Source organism: Podarcis liolepis (genome assembly GCF_965112155.1).
Source record: "Podarcis liolepis genome assembly, chromosome: 3".
Classification (NCBI taxonomy): domain Eukaryota; kingdom Metazoa; phylum Chordata; class Lepidosauria; order Squamata; family Lacertidae; genus Podarcis; species Podarcis liolepis.
The window spans coordinates 71,142,090-71,163,560 of record NC_139557.1 but is presented as its reverse complement, the minus strand read 5'-3'; the positions used below and the strand labels follow the sequence as shown (position 1 = coordinate 71,163,560).

The 21,471-nt window shown below is 47.2% G+C and overlaps 1 protein-coding gene across 1 annotated transcript; it reads right to left on the bottom strand.

Moving 5' to 3' along the window:
• Positions 1–153: 153 nt before the first annotated feature.
• ACAT2 (acetyl-CoA acetyltransferase 2) lies at positions 154–12,372 on the bottom strand. The gene is made up of 9 exons (XM_083496565.1): positions 12,203–12,372; positions 9,554–9,688; positions 7,620–7,801; positions 6,767–6,884; positions 6,280–6,423; positions 5,184–5,306; positions 2,877–3,031; positions 1,250–1,360; positions 154–383 (listed from the first exon to the last, which is right to left on the bottom strand). The coding sequence occupies exons 1-9, from the start codon at positions 12,255–12,257 to the stop codon at positions 216–218; spliced, it is 1,191 nt and encodes a 396-aa protein (XP_083352691.1). The 5' UTR covers positions 12,258–12,372; the 3' UTR covers positions 154–215.
• Positions 12,373–21,471: the final 9,099 nt, after the last annotated feature.

Genomic DNA, 21,471 nt, shown 5'->3' with positions numbered 1-21,471 from the left:
TTAAGCCATATTTATCCTGTGACTATATGGATCTCCGTATATATGACTTGTTTATATACAACACAGTACTAGTAATTTAAAGTTGGTACAGCATTTGCAGTGATGGAACTGAGATCGTGACGTGGTCACAGTAATTGAAGGAAGAGGTGGCAGTTAAGACAGTTTGTTTTAATTAGAAGCCATGCAAAAAATACAGAATTACCGAAACACTTCCATTATCTTTCTACACACATGGCTATGCCCATCCCTCCTCCTATACACAAAGCAGCAACCCCCCGTTTTCCACCTGTTCGTTCCAGTGCATGCACAAGCGTAACAAGGATCCGACAACCAGATGCTCCAAGAGGATGGCCAAGGGCAACAGCCCCACCTTCAATGTTCACCTGCCACAAAAATTAAGTGTCCCTGTTAAATTCAAGTATACCATAGAACAAGGCAGGCAAAGGGGCAGGAAGGGAGATGCCTCAATGACATTCTAACCAGCCTTCACTGGAGAGATTATCTGTAATGGTTTTTTTAAAAAATAAAGTCAGAAAAAGGACCAGAGGACCAGTGAGGGTGAAGAAAGTCACTAATGTGATAGTTCGGCAGCAATACTGTGTGAATTCTCTTTAAAAGCTGTGTTGATAAGCAACATTTATTCCAGAAAAAAATGGCTGTAACCCTGGGAGTTGAGGGAGGTAAACTGTCTATTTGCAAGGGGAGTGACCCCCAGTTTCTTCAAAGCAACACAGCGATGGCTGGTAGCTAACAGATTTGGTGGAGCTACAGGGAGGGGGCAAGGAGGTGTGACCAAGTTCTGATGCAATTGAGTTGCATCATTGTAGTAAAGGACGCATTCCTGGCAGGCAAAATCACTCTTCAGAGAGTGAGTGGTATGGCCTGGCAAGGTCAGCCTCAAGGACCAGAGAAAGGCCTGGAGAGGGGCATCTGGCCCCTGGGCCTGCGTTTCCCCATTCCTGCACTGGAGGAAGGAAACGGCTTCTGTAAATTCCTCCTTCCCTCTCCCGTCCCTCAACAGTTTAACACCCACCAAACCTGTGTACACTTTTCTTCCAGCAGGAGGCTCTCCACCCTCCAAATCATCCCCTTCTGCAAATGAAATGAGCCCTTCTATATTCACCAACCCCCAATATATGCAAATTTATTCTGAATGCCTTCCACCTTATCTGAGAGAGGCTACACCTAATTATCTCTCCCTTTGTCAGATAAGGTTAGATGATTCCAGTATTGAGCTTTCAGGACGTACCTTTTCCGGGTTCAGTTTTAGCTCTTTTGTTACTGCACAACCTAGAGCAGCAAAGGCTTCATTGATTTCATACAAGTCCACTTGATCCACTGTCCAACCTGCTTTTTCCAGCTGCAGAAGGGCAAACAAGTAATTATCATCGAGGCTTCAAGCAATTAGCAGCAAAGCTGGTCTGTGTGCCTTCAGGTTTTAGAAGCGGAATATAACCAACTAGGTTCCAGAAATTAGGAAAATAGGGTAATGCTATGGGCAGTTGGTTATTGACTCTAAAAATACTGTTTGAAGCCTTCCAATTAACATGGAAGATGTAAAATTTTACGCATAGGCTCATTAATTGCATGAGTCTCACAGAAACTGTGCCAATGTCTCAGATTTATTCATAGAAACTAAAGGAGTGCATTGCTTGGAAAACAGTAATTTAGCATCAACTGAAGATTTCCCCAAAATAAGGCTTTTTTTCCAGCCAGAAGTCTGTTCCGGCACCTCTCAGGTGGGCACTATTGCCATTATAGGAGAACAAGGGAGGCGTTCATGGTGAGTTCCAGCACCTCTTTTTCTAGAAAAATGGCACTGCCCAAAACATTTTTAAAATTACCATATTTTTCTGTATATAAGACTAGGTTTTTCCCCTAAAAAATAATGTCAAAAATTAAAGGGCATTCTATGCAAAGATACATCTCCCCTCCCCCATTTTCTTATATCTGAGTCCCCAAAAACAGTAGGCGTCTTATAGACGGAAAAATACAGTATATCGTTCGGGAGGCAGCAGAGTGTATGTTTAATACAAGATTTGTTACTCAGGACCAGTGGCGTAGCGTGGGGGGTGCAAGGGGGGCCGGCCGCACCGGGCGCAACATCTGGGGGGGGCGCTCGCCGCCTCCGGAGTCGCCGAAGAGCCTCGGGCGCAGGCTGTAGCAGAGCCCCATGTCTCGCGGAACCGACGAGCTGGCAGCGGCTCTCAGCACTCGCCACGGTCCCCGCTCGTCAGGGCCGCGGAGGGCGCGCCAGGCAGCCCCTCCTTATAGCCCCACCGCCGCCGCTGCTGCTGCTGCAGCTGCTGGGCCATGTTGCATTTTCCTCGCCTCTCTGCCCTCCTCCTCCAGGCAAGCGGCGTCGTTTGGGCGGCAGTGCCAGCAGCAACTCGCCTCAGATCACCTGACACGGCAGGTTAGGGGTTAGGGGGCGCAAATTACTTGCCTTGCCCCGGGTGCTGACAACCCACGCTACGCCGCTGCTCAGGACTAACCAGCTACAGTGGTACCTCAGGTTACATACGCTTCAGGTTACAGACTCAGCTAACCCAGAAATAGTACCTCAGGTTAATAATAATAATAGTAATAATAATAATAATACAATTCTATTTATATCCCGGCCTCCCCAGCCGAAGCCGGGCACAGAGCGGCTAACAACACTATAATGATAAAACATTCTAAAAATCATTTCATTAAGAACTTTGCTTCAGGATGAGAACAGAAATTGTGCTCCGGCGGTGCGGCAGCAGCGGGAGGCCCCATTAGCTAAAGTGGTGCTTCAGGTTAAGAACGGACCTCCGGAACGAATTAAGTACTAAACCCGAGGTACCACTGTATTCTGAAAAGGTTCGCCCTGTTCCCAATATATTACTTACAGCTTTCTTTATGGCTGGGACAGGCGCAATCCCCATGACAGAAGGATCTACACCAGCTTGGGCCCAGGATACAATCCGTGCCAAAGGGGCAAGACCTCGTTTAAGGGCTTCAGCTTTCTTCATGAGAATTACAGCTGCAGCACCATCATTTAGACCTGGGGTGGAGTGGGGGGGGGGGAGAGGGGACACGGCTTGAGACTCAAAACATGCCATTGAAAGCATTCTCCAGGTAGAGTAAAACCTGAAAGTAGATAGAACTACACAGTAGAAATCTTTTGCCCTCTGCCCTTCAGCTGCCTATTAGCACAGGAGTGAATTACCGTATTTTTTGCACCATAACACTCACTTTTTTCCTCCTAGAAAGTAAGGGGAAATGTCTGTGCGTGTTATGGAGCGAATGCCTGCGGGTGGCGGGGGGGATCTGCTGCAGTCGTGAGCAGAGGATCCATGGTTCTCCTTCCTTCCCTCCTCCGTGGTTACAAAGCATGGATCCACATGGATCCTCAGGATTTTTGCATTGGACTACTCCAAACTCACTGTCAGATCACATGTCTGTGGCCACAGCATGAACCACAAAAATCATATATCCACTATTTCATTTAGAATATTTTTTTTCTTGTTTTCTTCCTCTAAAAACTATGTGCGTGCTATGGTCTGGTGCATGTTATAGAGCGAAAAATACAGTAACTTTTTCTAGCCAGTGGGCCAAATCCTTATCCCCATGACCCTAGTGTGCCAAATTTAACAGGTAGATTTCCCCGCAAACATTACTAGAGCTCCCCCCCAAATGTCACAACTGGAAAGCAATGGCAAATGAGACTTGTATACAAATATAACTTCAACTATAACTTCAAAGTGGTTGATAGGAACACTTATCTTCTTCAAAATTGTAGTCATCAGTAAGTTATCAGTATTAGGTAAAGGTAAAGGACCCCTGACAGTTAAGTCCAGTCGCGAACGACTCTGGGGTTATGGCGCTCATCTCGCTTTACAGGCCGAGGGAGCCGACGTTTGTCCGCAGACAGTTTTTCCGGGTCATGTGGCCAGCATGACTAAGCCGCTTCTGGCGAAACCAGAGCAGCGCACGGAAACGCCGTTTACCTTCCCGCCGGAGCGGAACCTATTTATCTACTTGCACTTTGACGTGCTTTCAAACTGCTAGGTGGGCAGGAGCTGGGATTGAACAACGGGAGCTCACCCCATCGCAGGGATTCAAACCGCTGACCTTCCGATTGGCAAGCCCTAGGCAAACCAAATTGTTTAAGGATGGAATATTGAAAAGTGTAACCTGCCACAAAATGTTGCGGTATGGCTCAGTTCCCCTGTTCGGGATTCAAAACATTCCAGCTTATCCCTCCATCCCCGTTTTCCATTCTCACCTCCCCCCAGCCCCAGTCCATCAGCATCCTGCAGCCACTGAGCACGCTTATTCCTCACTGGGAAGTTTTGAGCGTTCTCCCCTTGCAGATTTCCCCTAAAGATTTATACATTTCTTTGTACTTCCGCAAAGGTGGGGGTTCCCAGCTTGGTGCTGCTGCATTGGCTACGTACACAACAGCACTTTGAGATCGGGTTAAATATATACAAGTAGGACCTGCAAGAAAATGTCACAGAATTCCAGACACTCCCATCTCATTCCTACAGGGCTTCCATTTCTCCTGCCATCTGTCATCAGCATTCCATGCCCACTGAGCGTGCTCAGTCCATACTGAGTTTTCCCCTTTGAGGGTTCATGAGGGACAGAAACATGCCTTTCAACTTTGAAGGACAGCACAACACTTTAAAAGAGGTTTTTGGGATTCTGCATGGCAAACTGTATTTTACAAACAGTACTTTGTACTGGTCTTTAAGGCTGGATCTAGACACATCAAAGAAGTGTTTCAGTTTATAGCATTGTAAATTTAAACAGGGAAAACAGGTAGAGAAAAACGGGACTCCATGTTGCCATCTGGTGGCACAATGTTCTCACACATACAATGCATATAAATTGTTTTTTCGTTACCAGTCTAGTAGAGTCCTAAGTCTCTACTGAGGAAAGGCCTAACAACCACCTCCCCCTCCCCCATCCCACTGCAATGCCCCAAGCTGTGGTTGGAGAAAATACATGCCCTTCCCCTACCCCAAGTATTCCCAATTGTATCTGTCTGAAGTTAAATAAAACTTGCTTGAAGCAGATGCATTTTAAGCATTATATTTAAGTGGTATCCATTATGATCCTTAATTCCCCACCCTTCACCCTTGGGTCCTGGGATGGGTTACAAAATTAAAACGCACTATTAAAAATGGTTTATAACATCTTAAACAAACCTGAGGCATTTGCTGCGGTCACGGTTCCTGTTCCATCAGTTATAAAAAAAGGCTTGAGCTTTGCCATCGTTTCCAACTTGGTACCAGGGCGAGGATGCTCATCTGCTTTCACGTCAACCGGACCTGCAAGGCAGCAAGTATTTCAGAAAGAACTGTCTACGTAGAAGTTAAAATGGAACCTAAGATCTCTGTACCCTATCCAAATGGAAATTCATCTCCCTGCCCCCAACCCATCCCCCCATCCTGTCCTCTCCCATTCACTTCTATGGAAGCAGTCGCTCTGTGCTTGCAGAGCCAGCCCTCCACTGCAGTACAATGGGGAGACACACTCACACAACAACTCATAGCAACTCTGTGTTCCCACAGAAGAATGCCTAGGGCTCCGGTCTACTTCCAATACATACAAAGGTACACAACAACAGTACTGCTTAGAGTTAACCCATGGAACATTCGGCTTCTGAGGTTCCACCTCTCTTTTTAATAATAATAATAATAATAAATTTTTATTTATACCCCGCCCTCCCCAGCCAGAGCTGGGCTCAGGGCAGCTAACACCAGTAAAATTACAGTAAAACATAATAGGGGGGGAAACCCAATTTAAAATACAGGTTAAAATGCAATTTAAAATGCAGCCTCATTTTAAAAGTAGCCCATAAATCAAAGCCATAAGGGGAGGGAAACATAAGGGTCAGACTGAGTCCAAACCAAAGGCCAGGTGGAACAGCTCTGTCTTGCAGGCCCTGCGGAAAGATGTCAAGTCTCTCACTCTTTACTTACTGTTAAATGAATTAGACTTTAAGACAAAGGTTCAGAAGGTCAGGAAACGTTGGCTCAGAACCGTTTCAAACAGGAGACCTCTGAAAAATTGCTTTGCAGCCTGACAGCAGTGAAATGGTTACCATCCATCATTTCAGCTTTACTTCTCACAGTGACAATGTAAATTACTAATCTTATGGGCCAGACTCCACCCACCTCTGAGTTAGATCATTATCCCTGATAACAGAGAAAGAACTGAAGCACAGAAACAGATACAGACCGTGATAACCAGTCATACGCCCTGTACCCAGAACAGGTGTTGCTATGAATGCATACTCACCTTTCCTAGAAGGCACAGGAACAGGAACAATCTCTTTATCAAAATAGCCAGCCTTCTGGGCATTTTCAGCCTTGTTCTGTGACTGTACAGCCAGTTGATCTTGCTCCTCTCGACTAACCTGCCACTGCTTGGCAACATTTTCAGCTGAAACCAGGAGTTGGGGAGTATATATTCATTATCATGACGCAGCAAGAGTCACATTGCCTTATGCACAGCACAGCTTTAATTGCATCAAAAGTTCAGTAATGAACTATGGGAACCTGCTGCCTCCAACGTTCAATGCTTACTCACTCATGACACGATCAAATCTATTTTGTTGGAAAGGTATGCCTGTTGCTTAAAAAAATGTTTAAAGCTATTGCTGAAGGAAATGCGAAAGCTGAAATGGTCCATCTAATATTTAATAAATAAAAATAATATCCAATATTGAACTAGACTCTTCCCCTACCCACTTGACAATGCCATTTGGAAGAATCATACGGCTTACCAGTTATACCCATGTGGTAGTGGTAGAAGGCATCTGTCAAACCATCCAAGATCAGAGTGTCCTGCAAGGAGGCTTCCCCCATCTTCAACCCATTGCGCATATGAATGACATGAGGCGCCTGCAAGTAAATCATTTTGACACATTTAGAATTCTAAGAATGACGTTGTTTGGAGGTGGGTGGAAATCAAGTCTCTTCTGGCCAGTCCCTCGCCATGTCACAGTTATTCTGATTTCTGTAAACAAATGAGGTCTAGGGAAGGGGCCACAGTACAAGGTTTGCTTATGGAAGATGCAACCCCAGTTGAAAGAATCGCGTAGGAGGTAACAGGGTATACCTCTTCCAGAGCCCTTGGAGGACTGATGATGATCTGAGTAGGCCATACATGGGCAAATGGTCAATCCAGAGACATCCAAGGTATGCTCAGTTGGCGAAGTAGTTGACTAGAAAAGGATCCTACCTGTTCTGGATGGGGTTGCACCACTGGTGATGTCATGACTTTAGGGCAAAGAGAGAGGAATGAGCAGGAAGGCTCCTAACACAGCAGGACTGTGATTTGAAGTGAAACGATTGCCATCTAAAGAGGGGAGCTCCCATTAAGTCAATTAAGTCCAGAGTCTAACTTTACTTAACTGAACCATTGAATTACATACACTCTGCTGCCCCATGTCTACAGCTTGGGGATGTTGTTAGACCCAGCCTTGTTTCAGTCACAATAATTCCACCATGCAAATAATGGCTATTCTGAACTAGTCAAAATCTTTCTGCCCTGAGAATTGTTCCAAACCACTAATCTGCAAAAACCAACTAAGTCTGAGGGCCTGAGGGCCCTTTTATGAACAGCAAAAGCCTCACCTTGCTCATGCTTTCCATGCCTCCAGCCACTACAATACTGGAATCTCCTATCATGATGGACTGAGCGCCTAAGCACACGGCTTTCAGGCCTGAACCGCATATCATCTGGCAGCTCCAAGCAGGTATCTCATATGGAATCCCAGCGGCGACACTGGCTTGTCGGGCAGGATTCTGACCAGCACCTGCAGAAATAGAAAGAATTCATCAGCATGCAGAGACAACCAGGCTCAACTGCTCTCATTCCTTCCCCCTGCCCAACTTTTGGCCCTCCCCATTTCTTTCCATATGAAAAGGCAAAAAGGACACAGAAACACCATTTGGCTACAATATTCTCAAGCATCCTGTTTTGTTCTTAAGTGGATAGCTGGCTCATGCTTGCAGAACCAGACACTGCTTTCCAAAACCTACACTTAACTCTGCATTTCAACACCTGCCTTTGGGTTGCTCAAGTCACCTCTGCTCTGGATATTCTGGTGTCAAGAGTGTTTTCTGCTCTTCCCTGACACCTGATTTGGGGCTTCTGTGCCTTCAGGATAAATTACAACATTCCTATGAGCTGGGCTTCATTTAGTTTTGAACTCCCACGTTCCACTGACACAACTTCTGCACCTTCCCTCCGTCTTCCATGTTCTTTTTCTGGGCACCTTCCAGGAGTCAAAATAAAACCTCCTTGCTTCCTGACCACTTTTCAACCCTGCACAACAGTTCTGCCAATTAGAATTGTTATGAGGGCACCCTATGTCACCTCAGCCCTCCCCCAACTGTCTACTAGAGGACGCTTAACCATGGAAGACCATCTCAGGTTAGCTTGGATGGGGGAAGACTGTAAGGGGCTCAGCAAGTGAGGGATTAGGAAGAAAGTATGAACCGGGGTTAGGGACTGACAAGCTATCAGGGAGAGTGAATAGGATTATTGTGGACTGGAAACTCAGGAGTGGGCAAGGAACATTTTTATAAGATTCATTCGCAGAATGAGGGAGGGTAGGGAACTTCAGGCCAAAGGGCAAAATACAACCTTTCAGAGCTCTTTATCTGGCTCACGGGGTGGAGGATAGAGAGGGATGTGCGAGTGTGGAGAAAGTAGCCTACTGTGCAAATTCACCTCAACAGCTCCATCGACTTTTCCCTCTGCTCTTTCCCCCTCTCCACTGACATGCGTCCCCTGGAAGGTTGCCCAGAAGGGACTGCTGCCCTCAGTCTGAAGAAGGCTCCCCACCCCTTGGTTAGCATGTAGGGATGTGCTGTGACAGACTTTTAAACTCTGGATGTTGCCCTTTCAAGATAAGGGAAACTCTTCCTACTAAGCAATTATTCCTTAGAAGACAACTGCTGCCTTATAAACCAACTTCCCATGAGTTATGATGCAACCTGAGGTAAGGTTATTTTGGAATTCCCTTCTGAGATTTAAATTAAATGAATTAGAGTAAATGATGATGTCTGCTACCATTTGCTCACAAATAAAATCCAAGTGTTTGCTCTCACTTTGATATACCAGCTTTGAGATGAATAAAAACGGTAAGTAGGGTTGCTATACAGCAAACTGTTGTAGCTTGAATACCCTCGATGCAGCCGAAGGTGAGAGAGCTGTGGCTTATCAATGAAGCCTCTTCTCTGGCCGTATGGCCCACCACATGTTCTGACTGATGTGGCACATAGGGAGTCCTATATGTTGTGACAGAGAGGGCAGATGACAGGACCAGAGAAGGAGCAGTCACAGTTGCTTCATCTCTGGCCGCCAGGGGCAACGAAAGGTTACAAGCTGGCAACCCTACTTACACAGGGGAAGAGAAGGTGAGCTGTACAGTAGAGGAATATTAAAAATATGACTCATAGTATAAATGCATATCTTGTCTAAGTATTACAAAAGCCCTAGCGAAGAGGGCAAAACAGATTCCAGGCCAGCACCTGAGAAAACTGGTTCACTTAAGACATACCTGCAGCCAAGACTTGTCCAAATATAACCTCAGATACTTCTTTAGGTTCAATTTTTGCCCTCTTCAAGGTTTCCTTTATGGCTACAGAAGCCAGCTCATGGGCATGCAAAGTAGACAAGGCACCATTGAAGGATCCTAGATAAAATGCAAGTTAAGTTGTTATACTACAGACAGGCCTTTTTCAACCACAAAATAAGTACTTTACGAAAAGGTTTGTGAATCCAGGTCCAGTAAGGCATATGTAAATGAAGTACTGGTAATATGGGGTGGGGTGTTGCATAACTGGAATTGTTCATATGACTCAAATTATGTTTCCTAGTAAATCTTTGTGCATAAGTGAAACATAATCTTGTCCATGCTGACTTTAAAATTGGTCTCACTAATTTAAATGAGACTTACTCCTAATAAGGAAGGATTTATGTTGGTGGGAGCAGACTTATTGTTGGGAGCAGGCTTTATGTTGTTGGGGGGGGCAGAACTTCAGTTAAGTATTTTTATTGTTTTAGTTGATCATGGGGGGGGGGGGCAGCAGCTGACCTCCCACCCACCCCTTGGTTATGCCCATGATTGAGCATTATGCAAATAAAGGCTTCCTTTGGTTTGTTTTCTATTTTGCTGTCTTTCAGTTTCAGTCATTCATGCTCAAAATCATCTAAATTTGGGATGGGAAAGCACTCTCTCCTCAATGCAACATACCCCATAACACACACACACACTGCCTGTGCCACTCTTCACACTTGCTTTGTGCAAAATGGGTTAAAAAACGGTATTCATTGTCAAACTGGAAACTCTGGCATGAAGCCAAATAAAAAAAGAGAAGCAGATGTATTAAAGCTAAGTTGTGCAATAACCAGCGTGAATATTAAGAGTTAGTATGGAGAATAAAAAATAGACTATCAAGAGTGGGGAAAGATGATTTTTAAATAGAAGACAAAAGAGTAAACTTGTTGAAGCAGATAAGAGGCTGCATTAAAGTAGAGGCAATAATCTATTTTGTCCTGCGGTAACACACAGAAGAAACACACCCCTCATAAAGGCATGCCACATGTAATCAATGTTGAAAACAACTCTGCACATGTTCAGAGGTACTTGAGCTGCATTTTTGAGATCAGGAGTTGGCATTGAAGCTTTCTCCCAAAGCGAGTTGCCGACCCTGGATCTCCCCTCCAAGGACATTGTCACATGACCCAAGAGCCACATCCTTTTACCCAGGGCCAGATTTAGGTTTGATGACACCCTAAGCTACTGAAGGTAATGGGGCCCTTTATATGTCCAGCTGTCCTTTGTCAACAACCAATTGTCACGGTTTTTTGTGTTGAACATATGCTATATAGTAATTTATGGATCTAATAGGTATCTAAAGCCATTTGCACATGTCAAAATATATATTTTATCAAAGTAACTTACATCATAGGCACCCTATGTATAGAAATGAGCAAACCAGTGATATTTTAGGGAGCAGGCTAGCAGGCGGGGCCCATTACTTACACCATAGGAACCTACACAACACAAAACACTGTTGTTGTATGTAGGTTTTATTTTGTTTTTTATCTTATATTTTGGAAATGTACATCCAGGTGTTTTTTTCTTTAAATTGTTTAGGGGCCCCCAAGAGAGTGGGGCCCTAAGCTAGAGCTTGTTTAATTTATCCGTAAATCCGGCACTGCTTCTACCTTGCAGCCATCTCTTTGCAGAGGACTGGCTAAAGAGCAGCATTAGGTTCTGTTAATCTAATGCGAGAACAGCAGCGAGCCGAGCTTTCATGGTTCTACCCGGCGCAGGCCAATCGATTCGTCAGTGCCTCTCACGAAGCAATCACAGGGCTGCTCCGCCCGGTGGCTCTACAGTTCCTACCCAATCACTGGGCGAGGCGGAGCCTGGAGTGACCACGTTAATATTTACCACTGGCTCTACGCCACAAGTACTCCACGAAAATTAGAAACTCCGAAATGAAGATTAGGTTGTCTGTTCTATTGAACTCAGCGCGGCTGGCTGGCTTCCGAGTTGACATGTTTGCACGATTAGGTTTGGGCGATCTGGGGAAAATTACTGTAAAAGCTTGCAGTCTTCATGAAAACAGAGAAGAGTTTAGACAAAATTTACAAGACGCCCACCTTTCATGTAGTTGCAATCACAAAAATGTTATTTAATTTTGGATTAGGGCCAACAAGCACGTTGATTTGGGATGACGTCTAATGGATCAAAAGGACAGCTCATCTTCAGATTCTCGCACTCTTCATCCTCTCTTAAAAAACACACGAAGGGCTGGCCAATCTAAACTGCCCACACCCTTCCTTCGAGTCTGCAGTTCCCCTTCCACGAGAAATGGGCTACAGCTCAACTGGAGGGGCACTAAAATGATACTGGAGAGGCACTGCGAAGTAGCAACGCCCGAGCGATTGCTTCGCTTTCCAGCCGCGATCAGAAAGATCAGATCAGAAGAATCTTTATTTGCCTCAGCCATAACAATAAAATAAAATAAAATAAAATGGGCTGAAGATAGAGGTAAAAACTTAACTAGGCAAAATACATTTTGGAGGTTTACATAAATGATCAAGATGAGAAAGGAAGCGGAGCTTCTCCAATGGCTAAAATATTCCTTCCAGGCCCAAAGCCGCAGCAGCCGGCCTTGCGCGCCCTCCCACTCACCGACCGGGGTCCTGACAGCAGCCACGAGCACAACACCTTCCCCGCTTGCATCCATGCCTCCTCCAGGTCCTGCTTCGGCGGCTGGTCCTGCTGCACCTTACGCCGGGCCCTTAAGCCGCCTCGCGCCGCCCTAAAATCCCACGCGCGTTCTCATTGGCTGCGCGGGGCTACTCCCACCCCCTCAAGCGCCTCCGTCACGGAGGGCTCGGCTGAGCGTGCCGTCACGTGACAGGCGGGAGGAGGGAGGTTGCGTTTTCGCTTCGAGAGAGGCTTTGAAGGTGACGCCGTCTCCGTGCCGGAAAGATGGAGGATGCAAGTGTGCGGGAAGCTTCACTGAGGACTTGCAAAATTGTCCAGTAGCACCTTAGAGACCAACTAAGTTTGTTCTGTGTATAAGCTTTCGTGTGCATGCACACTTCTTCAGATGCACACGAAAGCTTATGCCCAGAACAAACTTAGTTGGTCTCTAAGGTGCTACTGGACTTTTAAATTTTTTTTTTATATATTTCGACTGCGTCAGATCAACACGGCTACCTACCTGAATCTGAGGACTTGCAGTTATCACTCCCTCAGCTTTCCTCCCAGGAGCCCATGGGAGGTTAACACAGGGTTTCCCCGCTGAAGCGATTCGAAATGATCGATTTATTATCGTTCCTATTCCCTGCCCCCACCCCTTAAGGAGATCAGAGATTAGACGAACAACATTTTGTCCTCACAATAGGGTCCCCAGCTTGTGCGTGCTTGCTTTCGGAGCGCTTCCCTAGAAAAGCACAGCTTCACATATTCACATGGAAAACTCTGTATGATTTGTGTAATGTGCACATTTGTATTCTGTTTTGCAGATGGGGTGGAGGGGCTAAAACAGAACAGGCCACAAGCAAGCACCTGGCAGGGTGTCAACAGGCGAAGCTTTCTCTGTAATTTTATTTCTGTACTATAAAAGGCACAACAGGATGCATTTCTGCCTCTGTAAGGGGACAAGAGCACTGCTCTCCCCCAGTGCTGATCCAAAATCATGCATAGGACCAGGGGCGCCGACTTATAAAAAATATTGGGGGGGCCCATGCCGGGGTCCTGCCGCTGGTTCGCTCGGGTAGCCGGGAGAACGCAGTTCGAGGTGGCGGTGTTGGGGAGAGACCCTCGCTCAGGGCGCCACGAGACTTGGCGGCCGGCGGCCTATCTGGGGGGTTTTGGAGCGTATTTCGGCGGAGCGATTGGGGAGGAGAGGGCTTGTTGCCGGATTCTTCAGCTGGGCCGGAGATCCGCTGCAGGGGGGTCCCTGGGCCGAGTTGTGAGCACGGCCTGCTGAAGGGAGATCCAGCCGATTGCGCGACGGGGACGGCCGGGGCTCTCCGGCTAGGGCGCGCGGCTGGCTGGCTGGCTGGCTGGTGAGGGAGCAGGTGGGGAGGAGGCGGGGAATGATTTCTTCACGTTGCAGTCGAGACGGCTTGGCGATCCTTCAGCGTCCACCTTCGGATCTGCGCAAGGAGACAGTGTGGTTTGGGGAGCCCGGGCGAGGTAAGGTCTCCCGTGAAGAAGGTTGAACCTCAGGCGACCAGAGATCTCTCTCGGGCTCCTTGCTAGTTTAGCACCAAGTAAAAATCGTTTTATTTTTGTTTATTTTTAACAGAAAAAAGTGTGGCCAGCTTCCCTTGCTTTCCGTTTCGGCTAGTGGGATGCTGACGTCCTCCGGGCTCTGCGGGCAGAAGCTGACAACGCCCCGTGACGAAAACACGGCTGGGGAGGCCGGCTTCCAACGGAAAGCTAGACAAGCCCAGCTTGGCAAGCGCCTCCGCAGCTCCTGCTCTCCACACCCACCACCAAAGGAGCCAACTTCTAGGGGCCGAAGTCCTGTTGCGCCCCCATAACATATTTGAGGTGGCGAGGCTCTCCCAAAGTTGATGAGCATTGCCATTCAAATGGCATACATGCGCTGCATCTTGTGATCGGTTATGTGGAGCGGGACTTTCCTGCTCTCCCCCCCCTCCACGTTTAATTCAAGTTGGCACCCCTGCCCCCCACCCCAAGAGAAGATCTCACTCTTATCCGACCCGGGGAAGCGAAAGGGGGGCTGTTGCGCCGCGTCTGCCGCTCGCCTGACAGCAGCAACATCTCCCTTCCAAACGCCGCCCTCAACGCGGAAATGCACGCAGCGGATACGCGCAAGCGAGCTCTCCAGTTCAGGCTGCCCGCTACTCGCAGCCTTGCCCCGATAGGGCCACTCTCGGCCCGTCTCCCTTCCCTCCCCTTCACCGGCGGAGACCAGTTTGGGCCGAAAAGAAGCCGCCCGCTCCCTCTGCGCCACGCGCGCCTGTTCCCCGGCAGCGCAGCGGGCCGAAAGCGAAGTGGCTTCAGCTGCAGCCCCGTTTAAAACAAACAAAAACGCCGAGCGGCTTCCTGATTGGCTGCACAGTCGGGTCAGATGGTGGTGCGTGTTTTCCACCTAGCAATTTCTTCTTTGACGTTTTGAATGGAAACAGAAGGGGAGGAGAGACAGTGGCTGGAGGAGGAGAAAAGGGGATGGCCGTGGGGTGTGATGATGATGATGATGATGGGGGGGGGGAAGAGTGCAGAGCGATCTCCTTCTAAAGCTCTTTTTTTCCTCTTCCTCCTCCCCTTCGCTGAAACATGGTGTGGTCCAAACCGGCGGCAGCGCTCTGCTGGAGGGGCGCCTGAGATTATTGGGGGGGCGGAGCCCCCCCAAACGAATTTTTGAGGGGGCTCGGGCCCCCTCAGGCCCCATGGAGTCGGCACCTATGCTTTCATATGCTTGATGGTACCTTTTTGAGTAGGTCCTTCCTTCCTTCCTTCCTTCCTTCCTTCCTTCCTTCCTTCCTTCCTTATCTCTCTCACTCTCTCTTTCTTTGTGTGTGCATATGAGAGAGACAGAGAGAGAGAGAGAGAGAGAGGGAGTGCACACATGGAAATATTTCAGAGGGAGGGGGTATTGTTTGAAGTTTCTTGATTATTTCACTCAAGCGAATGACCACATTTGCCTCTGTTTTAACTGCAGCTCCTGATATTATTTTGGTTTTTAACCAGGGCCACATTCCCTTTCAGGCAATCTTCAAACAGCCACCAAACAAACAAACAAATTTGTGTACCTGTATTCATCTGTAGTTCTCAGGGTGGTTCATAGCATATAAATAAGAGATAAAAACACAAAATAAATGCCTGTACAGTAGTGGGTGGGGCCGAGGCAAAAGGGGGTGGAACTACTAACATAGATCTTAATGTGTATTGGAGGCTAATTTCTGCACATGCTTACTCACCCTTCTCTGTCCTCCATCCAGACAAGTAAGAAGCCTAAATCAGACTTCCAGGACACCTTTCAGTCAGGCAAACATATTCAGGAACATATATTCCTTTAATAATGGAATCGCTCCCACAGAACTTACAAGTGCACCTCCACAACTTTGCTTTAGGTACAGTAAGGGGGTGATTTTAGTAACAATTTTAACATACTGTGGGGGAGTCATATGTAGTGGCTGCATTGAAATGAGCACTATTGTGCGCATGCCCAACTTGTGGGCTTCCCAGAGGCATCTAGGTGGCCGTTGTTGAAACAGAACACTGAACCAGATCGGTCTCTAGTCTGATGAGGCAGGGATCTTTTCTTATGTTTTGTAAATCTTCATATTATTGCTGTCAAAATGTAACCAACAATGCGCAACCCTGTTATGGAGAAGCATCATTTGAACTCTTTGGGCATCTTTTCTTCATGAGAATAGGGAAACTGTTGTTGGAACTCACTCTAAAGTGTGCATTATGTCAGTGTAAAGCAGCCTAACTGGCTTCAGTGCCAGCCCATTGCCTTACTTTGAGCCATGTCTTACCAACAATCTCTTTCCAGTAATTGTGCTTGTCCCCATAAAGTCAAAGAATTCAAGAGAAGCAGAGAAGGGGGTGCTGGATACTGACCCCCCTTGCCGCTTCTGTTGGAAAAGGGGTGTGGTTTAAACAGCCTGGTCACCACGCCCCTTCCCATTGCCCCCTGCTCCTTTCCCTGCAAGGGTTCAGGTGAGTACAAAACGCCTTGGGGTGCAGCAAGCTTTGGGGAGGGGCTGGGGGGAGGATGCAATGCTAGGGATGTAATTCCTAGGGAAAGAAAGTGCCCACATGTTCAGTTATGGAAAACTTAATAAATATTTCATAAAAATAAATAAATAAATAAAATAAATACTCAATGACCTGCCTTTCAAGTAAGTAGAAATGAAGCAGCTGGTTGCCATGGTGAAATTATGATGACACTGTTACTCTGTAGTGGCAGTGCTGAAATCCTAAGTCAGATTCAAGGGGGTATTTCCCCCCAAGGCCAAGCCTACCAGCTAACAGTGACCTTAAGTTTTCCAGTAAAACATGAAATGGTGCACACGCTACATCTTGTTTGTGCGCTTATCAGGCATGTCCAAGGTCCATTTTGGGGGCCTAATCCAGCCCACCAGCCAGTTTAATCTGGCCCCTGTGGCAGTTTATTTCCTGGGGTAAAACCCTAAAAAAGGGGCTGTTTTGGCGGCCCTCACGGCCCTTCACTTCATCAAATCTGGCCCTCTTTGAAAAAAGATTTTTTAAAAAAAAAATTATTGGGTTTTCAAATTTTATACAAAACACAACACAGACACAAAGACACAGACACAAAAATGCATAATTTCAGAATCTTACTTTCTTAACCACTTTCCCTGACTTCCCCGCACCTCCCCCTCATACATCCCAATTCCAATAGTTAACTCAGCAAGTTCTTATTAACCAGATTTAGCTTAAACCTCAATTAATTCGTAATACTAATCTTTTACGTCTTTTCCTAAAGTCGACCCAAGTTCCCTTCCACAGATTTCCCACTTTTATAGTAATTACTAAACATACCTAGAAATAAGAGAACAACATAAAATTGTACACCCTTTGGATTCAAAAACTCTCCCTCCCCCCTCCCCGGTTTCAATCCCCAAAATATGTCCATAATATCAGTTCTTAGCCTGGATTCCTCACGTCCGAGGCCTTCAAATCTCTCTCAATCCCTCTCTGCCGGTTTTGTTGATAGCCCTTTATATTGGTCATCAAGTCTCGGAGGAGCTCTATCCCAGCAAACTCCATGTTACTTCCAACCAGTCCTCCATTTTCAAAAGCGGAGCCCAAATCATGTTTCTTGCTTCTTTTGAGTCCAAATGTCCCAAAAGCTCCAACTTTTATCTTGGTCAGATTTGTAATCCATATTTCTTCCGATCTCCCCATGAAGAGATCACTCCATTCTTCATTCTTAATTTCAGTCCAAATTCTCAATGTCCAAATCTTGTTTTCCTTGTAATTCTTTTTTGTAGGCCTCTGGTTGTCCCTTTCCACCTGCAACACTTCAGCTCCTCCTTCCCACTCCTCTAAATTTGCAGATGTCCTCTTTGAAAAAAGATTGGACAGGGTTACAGTCAAAGAGTTCGAGAGAAGCAGAGAAGCGGGTGCTGGATGTCCAGAGTTTCATTCTCTCCCGTGCTGCAGAGTGTGTGTGACTACTGGATCACATACTCTGGGTGTTGACGTTCCATTCTTTGGAAGAGAGGGAACAGAAGGAACTGTGCGCCACTTCCGTCTTCTTTGTTCTGTGTTCTGTTGTTCTCTCTCGGACGGCCCACCCCCATGGTGCTTCCCTTGGAAAAGGGGTGTGGTTTAAGCAGCCCGGTTGCCCTACCCTTTCCCATTGTGCCCTGTCCCTTTCCCTGCAAGGGTTCAGGTGAGTGCAAAATGCCTACTATAAACGCATGCAGAAAGACAAACGCATTTTACCACCCTCCTCCCATGTTAATCACAACACTATACAACACGATACAATAAAAATACGTTTATTGGCATTTCAAGTAAAGACCTTCCAAAATGGCTTGAGATACAAAGTCTTTCTTCTTTCTGTTTCCTGTTTCCGAGAGATTTGAACTGGGAAATCGTTTCGATTCTTCATTAATAAGAGGCAGTGGGGTGAGGGAGGCCATGGCCACATCCACACCATTTAATGCGCTATGAAGCCGCTTTAAACACTCATGGCTTAAACACCCCCAAAGACTCTGGGAGCTATAGTTGGAAAAGGGTGCCAAGAGTTGTTAGGGGGCCCCGTTCCCTGCCAAGAAGGGAACCCTACCTCTACCCCTACCCCCACCCCTACCCCTGACGCTAACCCTAACCCTAACGCTAACCCTTAAGCCTTAACTAGAGCTACAATTCCCGGAGTTCCCTGGCAAGAAGGGAACCCTAACCCTGTCCCCTAACTACAGCTACAATTCCCAGAGTTCCCTGGCATGAAGGGAACCCTAACCCTGCCCCCTAACTACAGCTACAATTCCCAGAGTTCCCTGGCAAAAAGGGAACCCTACCCCCACCCCACCCTACCCCTAATCCTAATCCTAATACTTAACCACCGTAACAAGTCTCCGTCCCCTTAACCACCTACAGTTCCCAGAATCTCTGAGGGGAAGCCATGCCTGTTTAAAGTGACTTCATAGCAGTTCGGTGGTGCACCTAATGTGGCCTAATGTTCCCTCCCTCATTTTCTTCTCTCTCCCCACTGCCCCATCACTTGCAATGCAGCAGATGTCCGCCTGCAGTCTCCCTTCAAGGCTCCTTCTCTCAAGTTTGGCCACAGCCTTGTCCATTCCATTTCTGTTTCCTGTTTCCGAGAGATCTGAATTGGGAAATCCTTTCGATTCTTCATTAATAAGAGGCAGTGGGGTGAGGGAGGCCATGGCCACATCCACACCATTTAACGCGCTATGAAGCCGCTTTAAACACTCATGGCTTAAACACCCCCAAAGACTCTGGGAGCTATAGTTGGAAAAGGGTGCCAAGAGTTGTTAGGGGACCCCGTTCCCTGCCAAGAAGGGAACCCTACCTCTACCCCTACCCCCACTCCCACATCTACCCCTGACGATAACCCTAACTCTAACGCTAACGCTTAAGCCTTAACTAGTGCTACAATTCCCAGAGTTCCCTGGCAAAAAGGGAACCCTAACCCTAACCCTGCCCCCTAACTAGAGCTACAATTCCCAGAGTTCCCTGGCAAGAAGGGAACCCTAACCCTGCCCCCTAACTAGCGCTACAGTTCCCAGAGTTCCCTGGCAAAAAGGGAACCCTAACCCTAACCCTGCCCCCTAACTAGAGCTACACTTCCCAGAGTTCCCTGCCAAGGGAACCCCAACCCTACCCCTGCCCCTGACGCTAACCCTAACTCTAACCCTTAACGAGAGCTACAAGAAGGGAACCCTACCCCCACCCCCACCCCTACCCCTAATCCTAATACTTAACCACCGTAACAAGTCTCCGTCCCCTTAACCACCTACAGTTCCCAGAATCCCTGAGGGGAAGCCATGCCTGTTTAAAGTGACTTCATAGCAGTTCAGTGGTGCACCTAATGTGGCCTAATGTTCCCTCCCTCATTTTCTTCTCTCTCCCCACTGCCCCATCACTTGCAATGCAGCAGATGTCCGCCTGCAGTTTGCCTTCAAAGCTCCTTCTCTCAAGTATGGCCACGGCCTTGTCCATTCCTCACTGCCAGTATTTCACGTTAACTTCTCCGATGTAAATAGGGATGTCCTGCGGTTCTCTTGATGACTTTTAAGACTGGACTTGGGGAAAACCTCACCGGCTCCAGACATCCCTGTAAGGCAAAGGCAAACAGGTGAGTGGGATGGCCAACACCCGACAGCGTCCCCCCAGATTCCTCCTCTGTTTGGCTGCCTGTTAAGGCTTCCAAACCAGTTTGCACCCATCTCAGCCAGCGTAGCCTCGCAACATCCACTAGCCTGAATGCAAATTCTTCCGACAACCATCCACCAGCTGCAACCTCATCAGGTCCATTGCCAGACATCAACCAGCTTCAGAGCTGAGTGTCAGTCACCTTCAAGTAGCGATCCCACCAGCAAGTAATCTTTGTACTTGCCTTCTCCTTGCTCCACAGCATCCCAGCACCGGGCAATTGCCTCCTTCCGCTTGCCAGCTTGCTGCCATGGGACAGGAGACCACCTGGGCTGAGTGCCACCGAGCTGCCCATTTCTCTCTGGGGAGGGCAACTGCTGAGACTTGCGCCTTGGCCCACATTTATACCCGCTCAGCAGCCAAATGTTTTTGTCACATCACAATCAACCCACGGACAATGGCAGCAGCTGGGGAGGCATCACCATCACTCCCTCAGCCCTCACAATGGTGAGCACAGCTCAGCAGCCAAAACACACACACATACACAAGTTGTGCCAATATCTGTGAAGGCCACACCCGAAACCCAAAGGGGCAGGAGGGGGACATTTTTCGGCCCAGTGGTTACATTTCCCTCCACACAACACTAGTCCAATACACAAATGAACAGAGCAATGAAAGCAAGCCTTATCTTTGCACAGGAAGCTGTTCAAGGAATGACATGCAGAGAGAAAGTTAGCATCTCAGGAAAAAAACACTTTTTCATCAGTCAATCAATCATTTATTGTATTTGACTAAAACCCATTATAAATCCAGTTACAAAAGCACCAAACCCAATGACCCAAACTATGGCTCCCACATTCTTGGGGGGGGGGGGAGCCAGGTGGATGCCATGTGAAATGAGCGATATGTCAAGTGATGGATACATACTACCTCCAGGTTCAGAGGCGGCATATGTCTGCATATCAGTTCCTGAGAATCACGAGGGCTGCTGTGGTCAGATTCTGCTTGCAGTTTTTGCACAGGCATCTGTGAGAATGGGATGCTGAACTTGGGCCACTGGCCTGATCCAGGCAGCTTTCTTAGGTTACAAAGGAAGACTTCCAAGAGAATACTTTTAATGTAGCACTCCAAGAAATGCTGCAAGTTTCAGAAAGTCAAATAATGCACTCCAAAATCAGAAATTTTGAAACCATTTCAGCACTGTGTCATTTTACTTTCCCCCTGCATCTTTTGCCCAGTAGAACCCCAGACCATGTTTTAATCTTTAATCAATAGTGTATCTTGCCTTCTGGGAGTGTGAATCAGATGTGCAAACTGCAAATGCAGCAAGAACAGCTGCTGGGAGGCTTGGCTAGTTTTGGATAAGAGCAGCGAAGAAGTCTTTGCTTCCTGGGAGAAGTTATTTCTCCATTAACTGAATGTTACTCAGAGTTTTCATATGCTCGATGGTACCTTTCTGAGTAGGTCCTTCCTTCCTTCCTTCCTTCCTTCCTTCCTTCCTTCCTTCCTTCCTTCCTTCCTTATCTCTCTCACTCTCTCTTTCTTTGTGTGTGCATATGAGAGAGACAGAGAGAGAGAGAGAGAGAGAGGGAGTGCACAGA

Bases quoted from the DNA above. Each gene is read 5' to 3' on its own strand.
- ACAT2 (XM_083496565.1), bottom strand. From the start codon at position 12,257: ATGGATGCAAGCGGGGAAGGTGTTGTGCTCGTGGCTGCTGTCAGGACC. The intron at 6,885-7,619 runs GTGAGGCTTTTG...ATTTACTTGCAG, and splicing joins GCATGGAAAGCATGAGCAAG to GCGCCTCATGTCATTCATAT. The intron at 3,032-5,183 runs GTTTGTTTAAGA...ACTCCACCCCAG, and splicing joins GACCGCAGCAAATGCCTCAG to GTCTAAATGATGGTGCTGCA.